The sequence below is a fragment of the Acanthopagrus latus genome, chromosome 3, assembly GCF_904848185.1.
Source record: "Acanthopagrus latus isolate v.2019 chromosome 3, fAcaLat1.1, whole genome shotgun sequence".
Lineage (NCBI taxonomy): Eukaryota > Metazoa > Chordata > Actinopteri > Spariformes > Sparidae > Acanthopagrus > Acanthopagrus latus.
Genome location: NC_051041.1, coordinates 4254106 through 4279858, shown reverse-complemented (window position 1 = coordinate 4279858; position 25753 = coordinate 4254106). Strand labels below are relative to the sequence as shown.

The 25753-nt window shown below is 44.0% G+C and overlaps 2 protein-coding genes across 5 annotated transcripts in view; both read right to left on the bottom strand.

The window, feature by feature from the left end:
* The window catches only part of cica (capicua transcriptional repressor a), a 48580-nt gene extending 30705 nt beyond the window's left edge, over positions 1–17875 (bottom strand). For 2 of the 4 annotated variants that reach the window (XM_037092550.1, XM_037092553.1), the window contains exons 1-2: positions 9100–9286; positions 289–3991 (exon numbers count right to left, since the gene is read on the bottom strand). In XM_037092550.1, the coding sequence (XP_036948445.1) occupies positions 289–3789 (3501 nt within the window). In that variant the 5' untranslated portion in view covers positions 3790–3991; positions 9100–9286. Of the gene's footprint in view, positions 1–288; positions 3992–4359; positions 4722–9099; positions 9287–15967; positions 16234–17729 lie in introns of those variants that run through there. The other 2 variants (XM_037092551.1, XM_037092552.1) reach the window with 2 other exon arrangements.
* Positions 17876–20398: 2523 nt separating this feature from the next.
* Positions 20399–25753, bottom strand: part of erf (Ets2 repressor factor) — a 36543-nt gene continuing 31188 nt past the window's right edge. Inside the window, exon 5 of the mRNA XM_037092863.1 lies at positions 20399–25649. Within this exon, the coding sequence (XP_036948758.1) occupies positions 25038–25649 (612 nt within the window). The 3' untranslated portion in view covers positions 20399–25037. The remainder of the gene's footprint in view (positions 25650–25753) is intronic.

Below are 25753 nucleotides of genomic sequence, written 5' to 3'. Positions count from 1 at the left end.
CTTTACAGAGTTACTGCTGCCCACTGCACCCAGTCCTTAAGATGGGTTAAATGCAAACATTGAATTCCACTATATATTGCACTATGTATGATGGCGTATGTGACAATGAATTACTTTTGGTTTGGTTGGATGAAAGGCTGATACATTCTATCAGATGATAAAGATAATATTTTGTTATACCATTGTGATATCTTGACAGCTACGATACCATCCTGTGATCACAAGATAAAATTACATCCATCCTTAATCTGTACATAATCATGTAGCACAGAAACAACACTTTCTTACCGAGCTGGAGGTGACCAGAACAAGTGTGGATGTGGGGTTGCGCAGGAGAACTGCACCATTGGTGGTAGCCCCGTTGATGGGGACAGGGACCTGCAGGCCTGGAGCTGTATGTTGGGGCTGGCTGTGCTCTCTGGACCGGCTCCTCTCTCTCCTTCCTAATGGACCATCAGAGAACTTGGCCAGGGGGACATCTGGGTTACGGACAATGACCGGAGAATCGCGGAGGGGCACGATTCGGCGCGGGGAGGGTTCCTGGGGCAACGGGGAGGGAGGAGTGGGAGAGACCAGCATGGGTGGAGGCGTGGAGGCAGCAGAGGATGGTGGTCTGCTGGTGGCGCTACGAGGCCGGGGGAAGGAAAGTGAGGAGGGTGTTGTGGGCTGACTTTGAGGGGAGAGGACTCTGAATGCAGCTGGGTTGTGGCCCAGGAGTGTGTCTCCCACCATCCCTCCCCCTAAGCCCACCAGCTGCTGCTGCTCAGGTTTGGACTGGCAATCTTGGACTGCAGGCAGCGGAGGAGGCGGGTGGCTGTCAAGCTTCCTCTTGCTGGGGCTCATGGGGACTGTGAAAGTGAGGTTGGTCTGAAAAGTGGGCACAATACCCGACAGGTGGCGCTCTCGCTCAACACCTGGCGTGCCCATCTTAGTGCCACTAAGCTGGCGATGGCGGCGTGGAGTAAGTGAGGCGGGAGCAGTGATGGGGCTGAAATTGGCAGGCCGAAAGCCAAAGAGCGGGGAGGGTGAGGGTGATGGGGTAGGGGAGAATGGCGACTGATTGGAAATTGGGGAGAATGAGGGTGTGCCTGAGCGGGAGCCCCCCAGGGAGACCAGCATGGTCGCTGCCTCACACTCATCAAAGTCGAAACGAGAGAGGTCCTGGGGGAGCAGAGAGGGAAGGACCAAGCGGGGACGGGAGTCTCCTCCACGGCTGCTGGCCTCGCTGCTTTCCCGTGATGTCTCGTCCCAGTCATAGTCTGAGCTGGCTCTCCCACCACTCAGTCGCAGATCCGATGGCGTGAGGGTCCCTGTGCTGCTGGCTCCACCCCGTTCCCGTCCGCCTCCACTGGCTTCCATCTCCTTGGTCCTCATTGAGAGGTGTCTGGAGCAGTATCCTCGGCGCTGTGACTCTTTAGAGCAGCCCTCTCTGGAGCACAGCCTCCTCCACTGCTTCCCATTGAACTTCTTACGTATGCCTGTTGGCGTACAGACCACATCTCCCTTCTTGTACTTTTGCTGGGCAGCAGTCAGTGGGGTGCGGGAACGTGAGGAGGAGGAGGAAGTCGAACCTGATCCGGAGCCACCACCACCTGCTCCACTGGAAGAACCTCCTCCTGAGGCCTTCTCTAATCTGGAGGAGGATGTGGTGGAAGAGGAGATGGGAGGGAGTGGAGGGAGCTGGGATGTGGTAATGACAGCACCAGCTGCTGCAGCTGCTGCTGTTGCTGGGTCAAGGCCTAACAGGACAGGTGAAGGAGGGGGGTGGGGGTTCAAGGCCATGTGTGCAGGGGGGATCCCGATGCCCCGCACCACAGACAGGTGGGGATTGAGGTAGCCAGGTGGGGGCTTAGAGACAATGTGGCGGTGTTGGGGAACTGCCATTGTTTTGGCCCCAGGTATGATTGCCCCCACTGGGACCATGTTAAAGTGGGACACCTCCATGTCTTCTTCGGGGGTGAGTGGCATGTATGGGTGGTGCTGCTGTGGTTGATGCTGCTTTGCACTGTTCTCCCTTTCTCGCTCTCTTTCCCTCTCTCTATCCTGTTTTCTCTGGAGGTCCCTCTCTCTCTCCAAGTCTTTCTCAATTTCCCACTCTCGGCCTGGAGCAATGCTGAGGACTGATGCAGGAGTTACCGGGGAAGTAATGTGGCCTGATGTTGAGGAAACAGGGACCATGCCTGGATAGGGGATTCCTCTCCCCATCACTGACCCCACACCAGGTACCATCCCCCGGCTCAAGCGACAAACCTCCTGCTCCACATCAATCTCTTCCCTGTCCTCCCGTTCCCTTTCCTTATCTCTGAGCCCCTCATCTCCATCTCGCCCTCCTCCAGACGGCAGATCCAGGTCCCATGGCGGCACCAGAAGCCGGAGTGTTTGTCGGGAGACCCACACTGCCTGGGTGGGGCCAGCTGCCCCTCTACCATTCTCTTCCTCATCCATAGAGTGAGATCTTTCCTCAGACAGCAGGACTCGGTAGCGGTTGGCCACCGCAGGGTGTGTGTCCACCTGGTTCACCACACCTTCTCTGTACCACTGCCATTGGCCCTCGCTGCCCTCCTCATTACCAAATGGTACACAGACTCGGGTTCCAATAGGTATTTGATGGACCCCAGGCGGCGGGGCATCCAGGATAATGTCCACCACCCCTGGGGGACTGTCATGTCGATACGGATAACGCCACAGTGTCTTCTCCCCATTCAGTTGGACCTCCAGGCTTCCAAACTCACCGCTGACTTTACGGACCACTCCAGCCCGGAACACCAAGTCTGAACTCCCACCTTCATCCCTCCTTTCGCTGCCTCCCTCCTCATCAATTCTTCTCCTGAGCTGGCGGGCAAGAACTCGCTGATTCTTCAGCCCTTTGGCAAGAGCGTCAGACAGCGCATCAGAGAGACTGGGTGGTCCATGTGTAGACATCTGTGTGAGGGGATGTGTGTCGCTGACTACCTCCAGGTCAGCTGAGTGCTCACTGGCGGTGTCTGTTGAGGAGCAGCGGGGCAGGGGGCTGGGCGACACTCGCTCGGCATCTCTCAGCCCTTCACCTCTTCCAGGCCTTTCCCTGTCCCCTCCCAGAGTCAGGATAGGGGGTCCTGGGGAGCTATCCCTAGGCCCCTCCCTGCCAGTCGTCCTGTTTTGGAAGTCGTCCATCAGGCTCCGACTCTGACTGTTGCCATCACGGTGCGAGACACAGATGTCACTTCCTGAACCCGTTGACCCGTGGTTGATGACCCCACCACTGAGAGGAAGAGGAGGAGGCGTGCTGGTGGAAGGGTTGCTATGGTTACCAGTGATAGATGACGAGCAGTGTTCGGAGGTGTATTTCTTCTTAGGAACGCGGGCCTTGAAGGTGGCTGTTTTTCGGCTGGAGGCGGGGTTCGGGCTGTTGTTGGCGCTTGGCGTACTGCTGTTACTACAACTGCTCCCACCGCTGTCACTGTGGCTGCTCACAGCTGACCTCCCTGATCTATCATCCGAGGATGTCAACACTTTCCCAGAATCCATCACAAGTGACACTGTCGCCTCTGAGAGCCCTTCTCTGTGAAGCCCTTCCCCTTCTGAAGTGTCTCGTGCTCTGATTGGATCTACCTGCGAGGATTCTGAGTGTGAATTAGATGAATAAGATGAGGAGGGTGTACGGTTTTGTGGGGATCTGCTTCTGTCTCTGTTCTCATCTGAGTCTCTCTTCTCCCCTCCTTCTGGGGCATCCCCCGCTCCACGGCGCTTCCCCCCTTTGGCCCGGGTGGAGGGAGGAGAGCGCCGGCCCTGCTTTTTTATCGGCTTCATCTTTTCATCTAGCTTGCCTTTTCTCCAAACAAATCTTTTTATTTATTTATCCCAGAGATTCTCTTTGGCGTTCCTCTCTTGCTCTGCCACGTTTTTTTTCTTCTTCCCTCTCTATTTTCCTCCTCTGCCGGGGCCTCTCTCGCTCATCCTGTCTTGTCTTCGTTGCGCGACTTCAGCACTTGCCCACCTTATTCCAGAGACTCTGAAAGAAAGGGAACAGGGAGTGTGGGTTACTCATGTGGCAAACACATTCAGACATGCACAAAGCCTATTCACTACACAAGATAGCGACTGACTGCATGGCTTTGAGAGGACAAGTGACTGACTGAATCAAAATCAAACATCTATGAAAACATTGAAGCGACATCAAAGTAATTCAAAATAAAAGCACAGCAAAGAGGGATGTCTGATCACTGGAATAATACAAAATAAGAGTCATAAACAGTTAAACATTAATTTTAAGAAACGTATTCACTGCTAAAAGATGCACAATCGTATGAGAGTAGTAATGAATATGACTCATCTACAATTCATTACACATTAATTCATTACGTAACAGGTTCTACTCACATTACACAAGGCCTGCATCCATACCAGGTACATATTGAAAACAGGAGGCCGTATTGTCGGGTAAACACAATTTCGACTTACAACACAGTATGGAAATAGTGAGAAGCACTTTGCAATTTGCCCGGACAAGCCTTTCTGCATGCACTCTCACACACACTCCTCTAACACGCACACTACTTCTTGGCCGGGCAGTAGAGGCGGGGGAATTCCTTCTTCGCTCGCATACTGAAACCCTCCCTTTCTCTCTCTCTCTCACTCCTTCTCTCTCTGTGTCGACCTTTATCTATGTATTTCAAAGCCGAGTCAATCCGCCCCTACAAACTCCATTTCCTGTGGAAGACCATTACCTAACTTCCCGTTACTTTATTCCTCCCTCTCTCTCTTTGCTACTATTACACTTTCATTCTTATCCCCTGCCTCCATTCTCTCTTCTCTCTCTGATATTGATTTCTACCTCTCATCTCTTGCTTTCCTTCCTCTCCTTCCACTTAGTCTCGATCCTCATTTTGTGCTGCAGGCATCCAGAAAAGCAGACTTGTTCCGAATAATTGTTATTCCACACCAGAGTCATTCAGTATCGCTCTTAGCCATGCCAGTCATTCAGAATATCTCCTATTCCACACCGGATTCATTCACAGTTCTGCCTCCATTTAGAAAGTAAAAGAGATTGATTTTGCTGACTTGTTGAGCCAGAGACTGTTGTCATTTAACTGGTTTGTTTGCTGTGTGGCTGATACGCGCGGGACTTGCCTCAGGTCGTAGCTGCTATGCGCTCTGCCTCATTTCTTCCAATACAAGAGTCTCCACGCAGCTACGAGTGTGGAGAGATGAACACAAGTGTATAAGAGGAAGAGCCAAACATCCCCTATATGCTCTGTCGTCGTTTGGAAATTTCTCACTCTGACTGTGATATTTACTGTCAAAATGTTCTCGATTGATGTCTATCATCCTTCAGTAGGCATGTCTACTTGTCAGCGAATGTTTGACTGTCTGTTAACTTACATGTCTGCCTGTCTGTCTGTCCCTGTTTCTACATCCATCCTCCCACCAGTCTCTCTCTCTCTTTGTCTGCCTGTATCTTCTTTTCCCTTTTGCAGCCTTCCTGTTTGTCTGTGAAGGCTTGCATTCATTCAGGTCCTTTTAATATCTGCCACATCATATCGGCTAGAGAGAAATCCATTTTCAGAGATGAGTGCCGCCTGTCTCAAGGCCACACACACAGCAAACATCTATGTGATGATAGTTGATAGTGCGCACAGAGAGACGGAGAGCTCCCTGCCATCACTGTGCTCTATGTAAATCCCTATTTAGGACAGACAGCCGTAGAGCAGCCACCATAAAATAATTTGGCAGCCAGCCTTACTTGGTCACGATAGAGGTATGCTACGTGTGTTTACTCAGTAGTGCACTGTGTACAACAGCTGGTGTCAGAGTCATGGGCCTAATGATAACAGCTTAAAGACAAACTGACGCAACTCACACTACCCTCTGTGAAATATGGAGCAAGGAAGACCATATGGGAGCTATAGGAGGCCGGTGTCTCAGGTATACATGAAGTCCAGGGCTACAAGATCAATCATATTTTATTTTCAGAACAGCTTAAGGCCTGTTTTATAGGTTGACATGAATACAGGGTAATCAGCAAGAGTAGCCTCTGTGCTCACAGTGCTTGTACTCTGTGCAATACCAAGAAAGTTGAATCTTATCTCCAAATGACTGTAGGCAGTATCGAGGTGAAACGAGGCATGTGAGGTGACAAAAACATCAACTATTGCTTTTCAGGGCGCATAATTATATTTTGCTATATGATTGCTGGGGTTTAGGTTGTGGCTTCAACACAAAACAACTGGGCTAAAAAATAATACAATTTTATTTTTGTATTAAAATAAATGTATCTATATCTATATCTATATCTATATCTATATATCTATATATAATCTATATTCCAACAGTAATCGCTGTTATAGAGTATCCTGTGTCCTTTTCTGATATCTACACCACCAATGACGGAACAGGGAAAACTACCAATTCCAGCACTCCTGGTGACAGCTTACACAACAAAACAGGCCAAGAGAAAGAGAAAGAGGTTTAAGAGGGCTGCTTCAAAAAAAGAACAGACTCATGCAAGTGTGGTGACATAGAGAGGAGGGAGGGGATTGCTCACTGTAAAATGACGAGGAAGTTCAAACGTTGACAACGTTTAGAGCAGCTTTAAAGGTGCACTATGTAAGAACTGACCACCTGTTGAATTCATACTCATAACAAATAAAGGGCAGTGTATCACTGGAGAAATTGCAAACTGCTGCTTACTGTAGATGGTATTAGCTAGTTGGCTCATTTAGCTGTGCAGCCAGCAGTCGAAAGTGGGAGTTCTGAGAAATGGGGGAGTGTTGGTGTTTACACTACCAGCACAGTAGCTTCAGAACAGAATGGGTCGCAACTAACTGGCTAGCATGATAACAACTTTGAAACGCAATACATAGACAGCATAATGTCAGAAGCTTTATTCTCACTGTTGATGATTTAATTTAAATAATTTTCATCTTTAATTTAATTTTTCTTAAAGTTTTCATTTAAAATTTTTACATATTGCATCATTAAATAAAATGCAACGAAATACAGAAATGTGTGTTTAAAAAAAAGAAACACCCTTTAATTCAACTTCCTTTTTCAAGTCTAAGTAATAAAGTACAGGCTCCGAAATGTACTCAAAGAATCAAAGTAAAAAGTATTCCTCTGAAGGACATTTCTACCTGATTTTTCTGGCCAAATCTAACTGAAGCCTACATCATATTAATGTAATTCAGAGATTATTAAACTTAAAGGTAGAATCAGTAGGATTTGTCCCAGTTGTTCCTAAATGCATCACAAATATAATTTATTGATGAGTCTCATTCTTAGGATGTCAAATAGCCATATCTTAAGTGGGTAAGTCATCCTGAGCAACAACAAAGTAAGGAAATATGAAAATCCAGGCAGAGGTCTGCAGAGTCTCTGCATGTACGAGACGCCAACACACCTTTTGTCCGTGCAGTCTTGTGATGATGGCGAGGTGGCGTGCGATGACGCAAAATAAAAATAATAGATAATTCTCCTCAAATGCATTAAATACTCAATACCCGACTCAATATCTAAACTTATGTTGAAACTATCCGAGATGAGGAACTGAAGAACGCACATATAGTCACATCCTTTGTAATGTTGTGGAAAATCCGACCCGAGTCGTTCACAAAGAAAGTCCAGCAACATTAAACAACTTAAGGAAGACGAGGAAGAGAAGATAAGGAAGATCTCGCTTTTCATGTCACGACACAATCTGCTCACATTTGACCAATAAAAAAGCGATTAATACATGTAATTACTCCCAATTTTTACATACAGCATCTTTAATTCAGCGTTTATAGCATAAACATATAAAACTCCTGCTGCTCTCCACATATGTTGCCTACATTTCCATACACTCCCTATAATCCACTATCACTCGGCTACACAGAGTCTAGAGGTGAACTTGGACCTCTTCGGTTGTTGCTAAATCAGTTTTCTAAGGTGTATTTTTGACCCAGCACCAAAGTGCATGGTGTTTGAAAGTTTTGTCATTAGCAGTGTACCTCTTTAAAAGGATTACTACGGGTGCCCTACAAACGACAGGCCGGGGGTGTATAAATATACTGACATAATCATATTCCAGGGTAGATAACAGCTGTTAACTTTATCTAGACGAGGCCCAAAGCACAAAATGCAAACTACATGGGCTGATGTCGTCACCTCTGGTTTAGCTGGATAGTACCGTGTATGTGTCAAGCCCTCGTAGTAACGCGATTACTACCAGTTTTACTCCACAACACAGCAGCAGGCCGTGGCGTGCAGCGACCAGGCCTCAACTACACACAAGGCCGCTTGGAAATCCTCTACTCACTGTCACCGGGAAATAACCGGTTTAACGGGCGTATTGACCCGTAATACCACGTAATACGTTGTATTCGGTGTGCTGCATGACATGTGTGAAATGTCCCGAGCAGATGAAACGCGTTAACTTTGCCAATCCGGTCCACAGACACACACAACACAGCGACAAACAGCGGACAAAGTCGGTTTGTTTGGCCCATCCGAGAGTGACAGTCGTGTGGGAACGAAGCTAAAGCTGCCGGGGTAACTTTGCACTGACACTCGTCGTCATTTGCATTTGATATAGTGTCACAAAAACTAGTCCAAGAAAGAGAGAGCGAGAGAGGGGGAGAAAGAGAGAGGGCCCCGGATAAAAGAAAAGAAAAAGAAGCACACATTAATTAAAACAGCCACGTTGATTCATGAAAAAGAGGAAGAAAATATGTCAATGTAGGAGCGCGAGGAGGAGGAATGACAGGCGAGGAGTTTTCACACAACGCACGAGCCCACGAAGAAGAAGAAGAAAATAACAGTTGTTCTCGGAAGTCCAACGGCAGTTATGGCGTTGAATTTATTTCTAGTGGAAAAGTTTCGAGCTCACTATGTCTAACCGCACCGCTCCCTTTTTTTTCCCTTCTTCTTCTTCTCTCACACAAGACACCCAATCCGCCCTCTGCTCCTCTCCCGTCGGCCACCCGTGATATCGGAAAATATGCTGATCAGCTCAAGTGCTAACACTGTTTTTTTTTTTTTTGTGGCCACAGTAAACATGAACAACGTTAGCAGCTCGGCAAAAGCACAACAAGCCCCACTGCAGTGCTGCAGGAGAAAGATTTGTGGGCAGCTTACACTCACCAGGGCTGTTAGAGGACCCCGGTGTGGTTCTCTGTGGAGTCCGCCGGGTGAAACAGGGCAGGGTGGCCAGGCGTCCGCAGCTGCCAGCTAACGGCCGTTCATGGTTCTCCGGCAAAGCAACTTAAAAGGAGGAAAAACTACTGCCCTGTACATTCTACTCTACAGTCGCAAAATGGTGAATGAAGCCCCAAAGCCTTGACAACCATCCCGTGCGGCCAATCGTCGAGCACGAACGGGTACAGTAGCCAATGGGATGGCGCGGAAAGGCGGCGGGGGCGGAGCTTCGCGCCGAAGTAAATTTGACGGACGGAACGAGGCGGCCAATCACAGTGTGGGAAAACACAGAACAGCTGTTGGGAGAGCGAGGCTGCGGCGGCCAATGGGGCTTCTCTGTGGGCCTGTCTGTGACTTATACAGGCACGCAGGACAAGCAGAGGGATCTTTCTCTCTGTCTCTGTCTTCTCCTCATCCCTTCTTCATTTGTCTACAAGCATGACAACAAGCGTAGACACAGACAGGAAATGTGTCTGTCCTTTCTCTGACCTTTTCCAGCAAACACTGACAACAAGGCATCCAATTAAATGCAGATCAATATGTCTCGTGTTATAACTTCAGCTCGCTGCATAGAAAGCAGCCTTGACGAGACTAGTTATAACCATCTGTGTGGGATTTATTCCCCTGTGCAGTGTCTCCACTCTGATCCATGTGAGCCACAGGTTAAGTGTAGTTTCACAGGGACCACAGAGAACACCAACTCCCAAATTCTTAGGCTTTCTCTCCCTCCATCCCTCTCACAAACTCTCTCTTCCCCCTCCCAGCTAATCAGAGGAGCTCCAAGCAGCACAGCACCCCTTAGTCCCGCCCCCAAAGCCAATCAGGACACCCGCTGGAGGCTGTACGTCACCAGAGCAGCGTGCGATTGGCTGAGAGGCCCGGGGTCTGCAGGCCAATGACCGAGTGCTGTGGTGAGGTCATTATGCTTGTTGCCATCAGCTTGGCCAAACAGGAAGAGTGAAACCCCAGTGAGTAAGTTGGTCCAAACGTGGGATTATGGTTCCTAAGAGAGTGACCCATATACACTGTGGGCCTCTGTGCACGCGCACACACTCACACACACACACACACACACACACACACACACACACACACAGTGTGTGTATGCGCATGTGTACGAGCAGGTACAGGCTGTAATACACTGAAGAATACAAGATGCAAACAGGCTGAAAAAAAATACAGTTAAACATGCATGAGTGAACGCACACAAACACGCGTACACACATATACATGACTGTGCAACACACACACACAAACACACATACGCATGCACACAAACACACACACACACACACACAAGCAACACTGTGGCGTCCCGCTGCAATTTCATAAGACACTAATGGTGTGTGAATTGCTGTAGCAGTGCGACGTGCTGTTTCTATAGCTTACAGGCACAGATGGCGAGTTTGGTCAATGATGATACAGAGATGGCTGGTTGCAGCATTGCAGTCTGCTGGCACACACACACACACACACACACACACACACACACACACACACTCACTCACACACACGCATATGCGCACAGGCGAGCGGGTACACTTACCACAGTCACACACAACTGGGCGTACACATACAAGCAAGCACCTACACACACATAGCACCGCGGAGTTAGAACATGCCTGGGTGTTACATAAGCTGTACGTGTACTGGAGCACACACACACACACACACACACACACACACACACACCCACTGTGCCTAGCCCTGTGCAAGCAAACACACACTTTTGTGTATAATGTGCAGCCTCTCTGAGCATGCAAACATACAGTCATGCACTGTTGCACATACAAAGTACAGTTAAGACTTTTTATCAATATTTAGTTTGCACATGCGACACATATGCAAACACACACACACACATACATACAAACGCACACTCGCTCAGCTTTTATGCACTCACTGTACACATTTAATGGCTGTTACATGCACAACCTGTGACTCATAAATGTGTGAAAATGTACAGCCGCACACACACGCGCACACACACAAGTAAGAGCAGAGCGAGTGGGATCTCCAGACATCTCCCACACCCCTGATAGTGAAGCACTGCAGTCTCTGTCTCTCTCTAACTGAGTCGCTCATTCACCATAGAGGAGTGTGTGTGTTCAGAAATGTAGGGCGAGTGCTGCGAGCACACAACTTTGAGGGGTGGCTGGTTTCATAAGGCGCCGCCGAGCGACGTTAGAGAGACAGAGAGAGAGAGAGAGGGATTTTAAGTCTCAGAAAAGCTTTAGAGTGAGACTGGAAATGAAACTGCAAAGGAGACTTTAGTGGTGAAAGGCAGAAGTGACACAGACAGTGAAGAAGATGATGACAGACAGGTTGTTGCTCTGAGAGAGAGAGACAAAGAGACAGACATGAGGAGGGAAGGATAGAAACTGAGAGGTAGACACAGATTGACTCTTTGCTGTAGAAGTCGAGCTGTTTGTGAATGAGTGCTATAAATCCGACTGGTATTAGCACCTCTGAGCACTTTCTAAGAATGAGGCGGAGAGCTGCGGCTAAGCCCCCCAATCCCAGTCACTTTACACTAAATGCATTACGGCCACTTAACTGCTAAACAGCTCCAGGGACCCTGCACTGTACCTGACCCAACACTCCAACACTCTCTAATTCAAGTGTGTGTGTGCGCTTTAAAAAAAGAACAATTGGAGAGGGAGCGATGGACCAGATGAGTCCAACTCTACTCTTCCAACACTTTTAAGGTTGAGTAGATGAGCAGCAGATTTAACAGCCTGCACCTGCTGCGAGTGATGACATCCGAGATGAGTGTGCAGTAACTCAACTGCCTGCATTATTAATAATAATAAAACAATTTAAATATCTTTCTGGTGTTTCAATTCAAAACACGCTCCCAAAAAAGTTGGGATGCTGCAAACATCATCAATTAACTTGTGTTTACACCAGCGGTTTCACAGCGTTCCTGAGCCCATGCGGTAACATCCTTTAGCCAATCGTGTGTTTCACAAAGCGGTGGACCTCGCCCCATGCTGGCCCATGAACGACTGAGTCTTTTCGAAGATGCCCCATTTAGGTTTATCAGGCATGTGATTTTTCTGACAGATTGCCAATAAATCAAACTAATTTAAAAATGTGCTATTTCGACATCCACCCGCCTACAACAAAATCTGAGTGGCAACACGTCACAATTAACAGCCTATAGATGCTTAATAATCTGAATCTGCAAAGTAACTAGTAAGTAAATGCATCAAATAAATGTAGTGGGGAGGAAGAATGAAGTGGTAGAAAATGAATATTGTACTTAAAAGTACTTGAGTAAATTGTTTTTACTGCAAATGAATATTGGTCCCAACAATTGGTTTCCAGTTTCCTTCCAGTCGACCTCTAACTCATTTCATTCCCAATCATGTCACCATCGCCTGTTACCAATGAAAATATTTTTGGAATATTACACACACTTTTCTTTGTTGCTGGCATCAAATTCAGAATAAGTAGAGATTTAGGCCAAATTAATTTGATGAGGTTGTCTTTGCACTAGCATACGTCAAAGAAGATTGGCTCAGTGTCCCACTGTTTTTGGGATCGGGGTTGTAGTTGACATGTTGGTCAAAAGCTATGAAATACATGAGTAATTGGACCTCACGGTGACACTGTTGTCAACTGCTGTTTCCAAGGTCAACTGTCAGCTGAACTTCCAAATCAAGGCCATAAATGTGTTCATGAATCATCGTAAATTGGAGCATCTGCATTTTTATTGCAACTGAGCAAACTCTACCACAAGAGTGTCACTTTGTGTTAAGGCCATATCGTGATATAGTATATATATATCTTGAAAGCACTTCATAAATTCCAGGACTGGGCAACAAATATCACAATATTTTTGACTAAATACCTCAATATTGCGTTGAATATCATAGGTATGACTTTTGGTTCTCTCACACAATACTAATAACCATGAGGTTTTGGATTAATAATCATGACTAACTGGGTAAAGGTAACAGTAGAGCCGTCTGGTAGGTTTAAAACCAGTTAAAGACAACGCTTAACACACATGTGGAGTTTTTGGTCTCTGACGGCTCCTGAGGGAAATATCTGACTCTTCAGCTGCTAAATGCTTGACTTTGTCCTCCAGCTTGTCACTGGCTGTCTGTGGGCTGTTTTGTTCTGAGCAGGTAGTGTACAGTGTGTGTGTGAGTGTGTGTGTGTTTTTTGAAAACGGATGCTGCCTGCTGCAGCCAAACACAACAATATTTTCTCAGTAATAGATTTCTTTGTTTTTTGGTTTCTCGTCACTGCTCTTTTCATCTCGTTTGACACAGCGGAGACAGAAGGGGATTTTTTTTTTGTGCTCCTCACCTTGTGTTGGTTATATGTTGTCATGAGGGATAAACAAAGCCCGACTGCAAACTGAGAAACTTGGCAGTTTTAGTTTGGAGGTCGGCAGTTTTAAAGTTGACTTAATTTTGCAAGTCACCAGGACGGAGATACAGTCCAACAGACACCACTGACAGAACAGTAAGACGGCCTGATATTACTTTCTCTCTCTGCTCTGTGCTACTCTAACATGACTGCTGCCATTGTTTGCACATTTCAGCTGTAATCCTCTGCAAACACGACTGTGAAATAGATTGACTGAAAAACAGATTGTGTGCATTCGTCTCGAACCGGTTTGCTATTTCTATTTGCTCTGTTTTTAACATTTGTCAGTCACACAAAAAGGACTTGGACCAACATGAACTTGAAGGTTGGATGGTCTGCCTTGTCCACTCGTAAACTCAACAATTTGCAGGCGTTTTTTTATTTATTTATTTTTTATTTATTTTCAAGGCTATTCGTGAATGCTTCCATCCTACAGACAGGACAATGTCTTCCAAAAAAAGTACTGGAAGTTACGGCCTTCGCTCCAAGGACATATTTCTATCAACTGTCCCTACAAGTCTGTACTGAACGTGGCAAAGGGGTATTTAAGTACGCTGCTCCCTCTGCTTAACATCAGTCCCAATATCGTCTGAATCTTCCGGAGCTGGTCTCACTGGATGCATTTAAAATGATTCTAAATGACTTTGAAGAAAGGATATCTGGCTGTAGACGTCTTGAATGTTGATGAAAGTTTTGACAGTCTCTGTTGCTGTTATCTGTCTTCATTTTAATTGTTATATGTTTGTTTTATGTCTCAAACATGAAACTGTGCTGCTGACTGCTTCGGCCGAGACTCTCCTTAATAAGATATTTCTAATCTCAGTGAGACTTTTTCCTGGTTAAACAAAGCTTGAATAAATAAATGCAAACAACTCATTTAAATAAGAAACCAGTAATCCTGTAACATCCCCTGTGGTCAATATTGGTCATGAGAAGTGAATTTAACCACTTCTTGGTAAAGATGTGAATCAGTAACACCCTGACATGAGTTAGACATGGTGGGATGTTGAGTTTTATTCACTCCTGCAATATCTGACTCACTTCTATTGCTCAGTAGATGGCGCTGTTTCCCCTGTGATCTAAAGGCACTAACCTCTGATCAGGTCATCTTAGATGTTCCTCCTCCTTTTTTTGGTTGAGTGATACTTTGATTGTCCTTAGAACTGTTTGAAATCTTTACAAGTACTGAGATATTTGAATCTTCACAGACAAATAAGTAGCTTCTATAACCAAAGTCAAGATATATTTTCAAGTTAGAGCATCATTAGAATCCCTGAAATAATCATCAGCTTTTATCAGAGTATGAGGCTTTTTTTTCACGGTTATAAACTTGGTTATGGATTTGAGGTTGACTCTGAACAAGTTGCACTTCTTGTGATTAAAATTCTTGACTTGATTCCTGCAGGTGTTCTACAGGAGGTTCCAGTCCCTCACGTTGAGAACATTCGCATTAGCGCAGACCGGCGAGGAAGCAGACCTGAGCAGCAGCTAGTGGACGATCTCTTCTTGTGACTCCCACAGATAATGAATCCTTATTACTGAGGAGGCTGCGCTGCCGGCTCACTGAGCTGCGAGGACAATCTGCCTCCAGAAATACACTCACACGCCCGCTGCTGCTCAGGTACTCAACTGTCAGCATGTAATCCTCCACACATACTGACAGAGCAGCTACCTGCTCAGGCGCTCAGTCAGCCAGTCTGCAGTGAGTTCAGTTTTAATGAAACCTTTCTTCTGTGTGTCTGTGTATAAAATATAACTTGCATTATTTAATTATTTACAGTCTTTCTGGGTTCATAACCTTCAATTCAACATAATCTAACAGCTGTGGGCACAAACGTATGAAGAGAAAGTCAAGTTGAAAAAAGGAATAAAAGACTGAAAAAAATGAATCCCATTTAATGGCATTAATACATCTGGAAATAGAGTTATTATTGTACAGATTCATCTATTACTTAATATGTCTTTTTCTATACGAATGAGGGGAACCTAAACATAAAATGACAGGCAAATATTTAGGCCCACACCTAAAAACCAAAAAAGGTGCACAGATGTTTTTTTCAGACCTAAACCTTTTTTTTTTTTTTTTTTTTAAATAAACAAACATTTATATGATCTGTTTGATCCAACTTGAAATAACAGATTATTATCATTTCTTCAATAGATTTTCATACAAAAAATATCTAAATTCATATGAAGCCAATTTCTGCTACAATTTGGGATTTAAATCTGATTTCAAAAATTAGTTTGAATAATTTCACTATTTACAATTTGATTACATATTTTTTTAAAGTAATTTGTCTGTGTTAAAACAAATTAATGTAGAATAATCTATATATTCATATTGTAAATCTCTTTACTCACAGTTTTTCAGTCAGAAGGTTAGTATATTATCTCATGTAATAAGAAATATTTTATTAATGGTGCAACTCACCAGGTTTTACACGCTGGAGGTCCAGATCTTTCACTGTGACCTGCTGGTGAGAGTGAAGGCAGAGTCCCAGCAGGAGCCCAGCAACAATGCATGATAATTGGCCTTCTGTTGTGATCTGGTTTCTGTCTCGGGCTCTCTGGACTGTGACCTCTAACCTCGTCCCACAGCCAGACAACAATCCCTCTCCGCTGGAGGCCAAACAGCCCGTCAATCAGCCTCCTTTTAATACAGCTCCGTCCCCAGTTAAGATCAGCAGCCGATGAATGCTTCAAAACAGATTGCAGGGGAGAGAGGGGAGAGTGGAGAGGCAGAGGGGAGGATGAGTGATGTGGTGGTGGTTAGAGAGATGAAACATAAACTGAAATGATTAACAGGATTTTTTAAATATGAGAACACAAAGACACTGTAAATGTGAGGGAGGTAAAGCAAATTAGATGTGTAGGTACAGTAAAGAGGTGGTGTTGCAATCAGCCATCAGTCAAAGAGCTGCTACATACATAACACCATTTACCACTACAGAAATAGAAACCATAGACCAAATAAACAGAAACCATAGAAAAGTCTCAAGAAAGTCTCTCAAGTCTTCATTAAAGCAAGTCAAGTCTCAGGTCAAGTTAAGTCATTTCTGTTATAATTATTGATATTCATTGGAATAAACATCATGAAGTAAAAAAGCAAAAAATAAATAACTTTACACTTTTCTATTTCCTAATTTGTTCCCAATCAGAATTATAATCCCTCCCTATCACTTTTAAACAGTGGAATACTCTACACTGACAGCTAGAATAAAATGAACAATACAGACAGTCCTAATATTTTACACTTTTCAAAACAAAGCTACAAGGTGCTTTATGTAGTTGAAACATGATGAATGTTTTAGGACCCAGACAAATAAAATCAGAAACGTAAAATAATACAAAATATAAAGGAATAAGAAAATCAATGGAGCAGTCTATGTTTGACATGTTCATTACATTTTCTCATGATGGAAGGTCAAACAAAGAAACAACGACTTAAAACTGCTGTATAAAAAATAATATATTACAGCACTAGTTTTGTTTTCAGCCGAGAAAATAACAACTAAGTAAATACATAGTTTAACAGTTTTGGACATATGGAGTAGGAGGAGTATGTTGTCTAAAAAGCTAAGGCTAAAGATAGCTGCAGGTTAGCATCACAGTTAGTATAAAACTACCCTTGCCCTGTCTAGTGGTGAAAACATGTACATATCACAAAGTTATGAATTATGTCTTGGTTGTTTTAAGTTAAAAAACAAACAATTTAATTTCGGTTATTTCTTTGCTAGAAGCAGTAACTTCCGGAGTCGCCCAGGTTGCCAGGCAACGGCTGAAATATCGACTTTACACTTCTTTGAGAATTTATATGAAAGTGTTACAGTTCTATACAAATCTATGAGAATAATCACTTCATAAATAATAATTAGTTAACTGTAGGCTAATTTTATTAGCCTATAGATAAAGCTAATCTAGCTGTTTCTCCCTGTTTTCAAGCTAGGTGAAGCTAACCACCGTCTGGCTGTAGCTTCATACTTTGCATACAGACAAGACAGTTTAAGAGAGAGTACTTTTAAAAATGACTTCTTGGAAGATTTGTTTGCAGTTTAATACAAATCAAATTGATTTGATTTGTCTCCAGCATATATTTTACGCACTTGACAAAAAATAACATTAATACACAGCTGAAGTGCACACTGAAATGTTTAAAACAGTTTTAAAACACTGTTATCTTTCCTTTCCATTACCTTCCATATGTTCAGATTTTGTCCATGGAACATGGCGACAGAAGAAGGGCGACTCATCAGTCTAGATTTAAATGTGTGTTTAGATTTTTTTTGCCAACAAACTTCAGGAAAACAATCAATTAAGAAGCCATTATGGTTTCAGAAGCCTTCCCGCGAGTTCACGGCAAGTCTCGCGAGAGTTTGAAGAGCTGCCTTCAGGGCCTGTTGCACTACTGACAGCTGACAGCAGGGGGAGCCAGAGCTTCAGCGAGAGACCAGGAAGGAACTCAACTGTTCTGCTCCTGAGATCATGATGTTTAAGGCAAGAATAGAACGAGTTGTTTTAATTGGCTTCAAATATCAAGCTTTAAACATTCAGGGGACTTGTTTTTAAAGACTATGTTGTCACCGTATCCCATTAACTCAACATCACAGCTACTTTGCACTATTTTCATTTACTGAGATATGAAACCTAGATATTCATATTTGTAGATATTGCATATTTACAACTATGCAACCTTTCTGTGCAATGCATACTTGTATCCTGTGCAAGCAGATTGTCTCCAGGCATTTTTTAAAATATTTATTTGTATATACTTTTCTAAGGCACATAGCTACAAACCATGTGTGTGTAACTAAGAGTGTAATTATCATCAAGTGCAATTGTCCCCTTTGGTCATATCTGTAAGTATAAGGCAAACAGTGTACATAGTGTAATCATTATTATTATTATTATTATTATTATTATTATTATCATAATATTTTCACTTAACCTTTATATTATTCTATTTTTGTCTTGCTTGGTCACATTTTTGAACTATAACTCAGTCACTGTTCTACTCCCTGTTTTCCTCTTAAGGTGCTGTAACACTCAAGTGTGTAGGTTTAAGTGAGTTGAGTAAAAAGCTAAGAAAAGTACAAAACAGTCAACTTTATACATAACTTTATCATATGGAGTTATTTAATGTACTTCAGATTTATTCACATGTTTAAAACTGCAGCCTGAGATCCCTCGAAGGAGAATATTTCCTTTTTTTTTTTTTTTGGTGTGTGTGTCTGAAGGCTGTTTCAGACTCTTTTCTCTTATAATTAACTGTGAACAGGTGATGTTTTGGCTGGAGCTGGCAGCTGCTTTTATAATAGATTTAACATTCAGTCATTTTGAAGCAAGAGCTCACATGTGCTGGCCTCTCTGCTGCGAACATGTCCTGGTCATCTTAGCCTGAATGTCTTTGGGGGTCTTATCACCATCTTACCTTCAGGGAAGCTGTGATAAGCTGTGATTTTTTTCAGAACAAATGCTGATCAGTCAAGCACGTTTTAGAGTTAGGGTGATGAAATTAATGAAAACTTCTTTCACTGCAGCTCTAGTTCAACCACATAAAAAATTACTACATAAAAAGAAAATCTGAACACCAAACCCCGGAGCATGAATTCTGACTTTCCACACTCAGACCTTAATCAGGACTACAGAGAATCCAGCACCCAAAACTTGTGAGGGGGCACAAACTTGAGTCTGATTCAACTCATGAGATGAAGCAGAAGATAAACCCACATCGTGTATGGAAGAGATTTGCCAGTCTGGTGAGTAATTAAAACTTCCATGTCGGCAGGAGTAAAAACACGAGGTGGGTGGATGGCTGAGGTGTCATCTGGGACACAATTAGCAACACAATTATTAAAGTTCTCGGGGATTTGATTGAGGCAATGATGAGTAACGCTGACGATCTAAGAACTGAACTGATGCTGGTGTTCCCACTCGTCGGGTAAATGCGTAAAGATTTGTATAAAATCGTTACAAACACACAGATGATCACATCACGTTGTCTGACGCTTTCCCCACAACACTGATCTCATCTGAATGTTAACATCAGAGAAGGCAGAAATAACCACGCAGTGAAATCTCAGTATGCTTAACAAAGACCGACAATCTCTTCCAAATAGTTTTCTGCACCTGAACACAAAGTCACAAGGCCGGCCTCACAGAAGAAGGCCGACACAAACAACTCTCCCTCCCCCGGATTCATTTCCATTGTCATGACCAAATCGCTTCCATCAAGGCCATTTCACAGCACCTGCCTCTAACAGAGCCACAAAAAAACAACCATCGCAGGCCAATTGTGAGCAGAAGTGAGAATGCTTATCCCTGGATGGCTTTCTTTCATAAAATGTGCCAGGACTTTGACAAGTACGAAGTACTCGACTTGCTGTCTACATGACTCGAGTCATGAAGCATTCAGAGAGAGGGAGAGAGAGGCTGGCGAGCACGACGAGGCTGCAGGTTGTTGAAAACAAAATCACCAGAATTAAAGAGAAAGAGAGATTTGACTCAGTAATACAGGCTGCGCACTCAGTGTTTGTACGTACAAATCTTCATTTTTATTCCAAAACAGCTGATATCTCGATGTAAACCGTCCCTTCAGTCAGTGATTGGACCTGCAAATCATTATTTTATTGTCCGCAATGAATCTGTTGCGTCACTTTTCTGAAAGTCTAGTCTATAATTTAAACTTGTATTTTAACTAATTGTTACAGCTCTTAGGCCAATGACTCAGTATTTACTAGTTTTTACAATTCTTCGCCTCATTAAGTCTCAGTGATGAAGTAACACCCAGAAGTACACCGGGAATATTCTTCTTTGTCAAATGAAGCCTGAAGGAACGAAGCAGGTGAACAAATGAGACAGAATCTGACATTTCTCCATTTTTACCTTTTTTAATGAACCCTGATTATTGTTTAATTACAAATGAAGATGAACAGATAGAAGAGAAACAGAAGTACAGGTGGTTCCTCCATGATAAGAACTAAAGTCTCCGTCCCTCCTCTGGAGTGACAGCTCACCGTCGAGGTGGACGTGAGAGGAGAGACAGAGGCGGCCAGAGAGAGAGGGGAGGTGTTTCAAATAATACAATGGTTAAACAGTACAAAGCTCTTTTTTCTTACAGAATCCTCCAAAATGGAAAAAAAATATATATATACACAACATCAAAAAAATGAAAACAATTGTTTCTTCCCCGGCTGTATATCATGTGGGGATAATGTGACCCTCCTCTTGTCCATGGTAACATGGTTATAAAATCAGCGTGAGTAGAAAAAATAAAGACTGCACTGAAGCCAACTAGCTGAAGTTCATGAGAAAAGAGTGCAAACTGGAACAAAAACTCAGAGGAAACCAGGAATTTCATAGAGAAGAGACCGGGCCATGGCAAGAGGGTACAAAATAATCAAAAAATAGTCATGTTAATAATATAATAATTACAAGAGTAACAGTAATATGTCTGAAAAAATACAGAAGAAAATGATAAGAACAACATCGATGAAATCGAGGGGTGAAAGTATCAACCCGGTGGGGAAAACAGTTATTCTCTTGTGTTTGAAGCCACGACAGGTAAGGCAGCACAGGTGCAACAGTTCAGGTACAGCTCTGTGTTGGTAGTTTTCTTTACTAGACGCGTGGTTACTGCTACGTCTCTCCTTCAAGGTCAGTTAAATGTCTTCCACTGACGATTAATAACGAGGACATCTGAGCATTCTTGAAACTAAAGAGCCAATCAGAAGGACAGATGTAATAGTTTTCAGTGCCTGGCAAAGAAAACTAAAATATAAAAGTTACACATGAGACTGGAGCTGGCTGGACTAAATGAACCGGGACTTTATCTGAGGAGTCTTTTCTAAACTGTGTTCAGCAGGGGTGTGTGTGTGTGTGTAGATGGCATATCCATAGAAACCACACATTCCCACACATACACACACACAGTCACACACACCGAGCAGAATGAGCGAGTCAGATTATGGGAAGTCCCTCTCTCTCCGCTGAGCTCTGAGGTTTGTGATGCCATTTCCTCTGTGTGTGTGTGTGTGTTTAAATGTGTGTGTAGTTTCTCTGGTTTGCCGTCAACTCCAGAGAGACTGTGGGGGCGTCTGATGTCACGTGTGATGTCATGTTTCCCTTTCTTCTAGCCACAGTAAAGCCTCACTCTAACCAGGACGGTGTGTGTGCACGCGTGTGTGTGCGTGTGTGTGTATGGGCAGGGTTCAGACGGCCCCGCACACACAAAGTCACTCGAGTCCACAGTCCGCATTCGAACTGAAGTCCAGTCGTATCTGCAGCTGTTGGCTGTGTGAGGTCACGCAGAGCTGAAAACCTGCCGTGTGTGTGTCGTCCAATCAGAATCAGCGCCGTTACAACCTGCACCGCCACGTCAGGGTCAGACAGTTGCAGGTGGGTGGGGTTTACCAAGCAGAACACACACAAAAAGGGAATTTAACTGAGCTGCAACGCTGAATCGATCGGCTGTCAACTATTAACCTGATCACCGATTATTCTGATGATTGAATAATTTTTTTTAAAGATAAAAAAAAAGTCCAAATGCTCTTATTTCAGCTTCTTAAATGTGAAAATGTTCTGATTTCTTGGGAATATTTTGGGGGTGTGGAAAAAACAAGACATTTAAGGACGCCACCATGAGCTCTTAGCAGACACGACTTGACATTTTATAGACACATAACTAATTGATTAATTGAGAAAATATTGTACAGATTTCATAAAACTGATACTGAAATTATTGTTCAGGAACCAATATCATTTTTTCAACGACAGCACTAATTGAAAAATAAATGTTAGTTGCGGCCCTAGAATGATTTACCTTCCTGTGACTGTGCTTGACTCCGTCCTGAAGTGGTAAACCCCACCCGTCAGCTACTTCAGTGATGTTGAAACAAACACACCCACTAACAAGGTAAATACGATTTGACCCAGGTCTCCTTGAAGGTTTCTAACTCATGTATCCTCCGTATCCACCCTCCGTCCCCTGAATACACAATAACTGGAATTTCTTATTTTTACAATATAAATATAAAACTCTGACGCCGGTGGCCTTTGTCACTGCAGCTCAACGGTCAAGAGAAGGCAAGGGTGAGAAGGCAAAGGCTGAATTATACTGGTAATAATATGCCCATTAGAATATATACATATCTTTACCTTTAAAAATAGTAGGATTTTCCTGATTTGTATCAAATGACCATATTGAAATATAATATTTGAATTCAATATATATTTGAATAAAATATATATGTGTAGATTTACTTATTCTGTATCTCTCTTTTACAAAAAAACAGAAGGCATGGTGGTACTGAGTGAGTGTGATCAAACATTTTGCTGGGGGATAAAACTCGCGTTGGCTTAAAAAAGGCACAATCTCGTTTTTTTTTGTTTGTTCTTTAAAATGGGCGTTAAAATGACGTCTTTTTTTTTTTTTTAAACTATGTGAATAAAACATCATAAAAATAAGTTGTTTCTCAGTATCTCAGTGAAGGTTTGCCTGAGTTAACCTTGATGCTCGACATTCACTACATGGTTCCTGTTCTCCCCAAGACAAATCAGTTCGCTTCGCTCGTCGCTTCTCAAAACATCACGTGAAACAGATTCAAGTCCTCAGTCACTGCAAATGCCCTACAATACTGTCCATGTCCTCGTGAGGCACACGCATCCTTTAACAGAAGGAGCACAGTCTTTACAAGAAAAACAATAAAACAGGGGGAATGCAGAAGAGAGCTGTTGATCTGTGAGTTTGAGGGGGAAAACACAACGAATGCCCTCAAACCCCTGAACTCCAAAATTGTGTGAAGTCAAGCAGGGGCACGAAGAAGCAGAGACACCGTCGGCATCCTCATGTTTGTTTTTTTTTTTTACACCAGCTTTGGGTCCATACACACATCCAGAAACAAGCATGTATATAATTACAGCCTCGCTGGGAGCTGCTTCCTCGTTTCCTTGACAAGCGAAGAGATAAAAAAGATCCAGAGCTTTTCTCACAGATCCTGCTGGTTTTTCTGTACAGTGGCGTCCATTCGCTGCCCGACAAATGTCCAACAAGCTGCGCGACGGGTCAGAGGTCAAAGTCAGTTCATCAAATCTTCCTCGGGCTTAGTTTGACACAATTCCCCGCTCTTTTCAAGTCTTTATACACTGTAGTGACTGAGCTGAGGAAGAGGAGACCTCTCAGTCCGGCCCTGAGGCAGTCTGATAGTGTCTGAGTTGTTTCCTGGAGAAAAGACCGTGATTGGAGAGTACTTTTTAATCACCATCCCTCTTCAGTCTGTAAGATCTGTCAGAACAAGGTCTAAGGTTTTGAGCTCACTGCCCTCCATCTTGTAAACGACTGAACGGTGATGGGTGCAGACAGAGAGGCACTTCTGTAATCTCTATCAGGGCTGTTCGAAGTTCTTTAGTAACATCAGGATCTGTCTTGTCCGTTGCAGTGAGAAGGAGAGGGGGAGTAAGGAGGAAATTAATTCAATCTACTGCTGTACAGGTCAGGCTGCCTTGGTGCTCGTTAGGGTGAGAGTGATTCATTCGACTGTGCCAGATGAACAAATTAAAGACATAATCTGGGCACAGGTGTGATGCGAGGCGTCCCTGGCAGATTTATGGCATAACTGGCACTGCGAGGGAGAGGAGGCATTAAAAAGGCAATGTGCAATTTCTAAAAGATATGAAAATAAGACAGATGTTGATGTACAGACTGAGTTTGGTTGTCTCACAGCAAAATGCCGTCTGCTGTGTTCATGTTTGATAGGTTACCAGGGGCACAAAGGTGAGGCTACACAGGCACATCCGTGTTTCATAGTTTTAGATATGACCATAATGTCGAGTAGCTGTGAGCTGACGGTGATGAGCACAGCAGGGTACAAAGTGACAGGTAACTAAGTTTACACACTCATCTTGTTCTATACTTCCCCGTGAACATGTAGATGTAACATATGTAGGGAAATTTGTTTAATGTTGAGTAATTCAAGGAGCTTGTGGGGCTGTGAGGTCAGTGAAAAGTGCCCAACAACTCCTTTAATTATTGCACAAAAAATAGAATTTCCTCCATATGAAACATGTGCACATTCAGATAAACTGGGAAGAACGACAAGAAAGTGTGTTTCTAACATCACATTTCAGTTTCAGAACAGTCTTCTGTAGAGCTGCAATGATTATTCGACCACCAACTATTTGAAAGTTGATCAAATGTTTCAGTAATTTTTGCTGGTTGCAGCTTCATAAATTTAAGATTTGCTTCTTTTCTCTGTCAGTTATTAAAGTGAATGAAGAATCTTTGGGTTTGGGGCTCTGGATTATTGTGACGAGCATTTTCAAATCATGTTATTGACTCTATAATGGATTTATCATCAAAAATAATGGGCAGTTTAATGCTAGTTGCAACCTGTCACATCTACTTCTGCTGGCTGACACCACAAGACGTTATGGTCGACAGGAAACTATCACGTTTGTTGACAAGTGTGTTTTCCATCTCGGTAGAATCCCCTGTTTGAGTATGAGGCTCAGCAGCCAGTGTTTTCCAGAGACAGCTGTGCTGTAGCCCTCTGCAGCTCAGAGCTGGCTCTGCGCTGGGTGGGAGCTGGTGGCAGCATCAACCCCAAAATAACACTTCCTCCTGCTCTTCCTCCCCCGTTCTCCACCTCCACCACTCTCTTCCCCTCTACCTCCTCCTCTCCCTCTGCCCTCACTTTCTTGTCCTCCGCCTCGTCCCTCTCTCCGTCCGCCTCCATCTTCTGGTCCTCGCTCCAGCGGCGTTTGAAGCGGAGTTTGAGCGGGATGCAGCGCGTGCCTCCGGGGCTGATGGGTGCCGCCTGACCTGGCTCGGTCTTCAGGTTGAGCAGAGGGAATGCCGGGCTGCCAATGGGAGGAGTCGCGGGAGTCTTGAACACCTCTTCATCATCATCAGGGTCATCATCAGGGTGACTGTGAGGAGCGGCGGGGAGGCTGCTACCGTTTCCATTGGCTTGGTGATGGTTGTTCAGCTGATTATGATGGTGACGAATTGTCGGCGTGAAGATGTCCCCTTCCTCATCGTTGTGATTGAGCTCATCTTCCTCACTGATATCAGTCACCTCCACCTCTTCCTCTGACTCGATGTCTGATATGGGCTCCACCTGGAGAGAAGAATTCATTACAACATGACATTTTATTCATGACTCGATATGTTTGGAATGTGTTTCTGGAAACTCCACATCCTGTGTGTGCATGTATGTGTGTG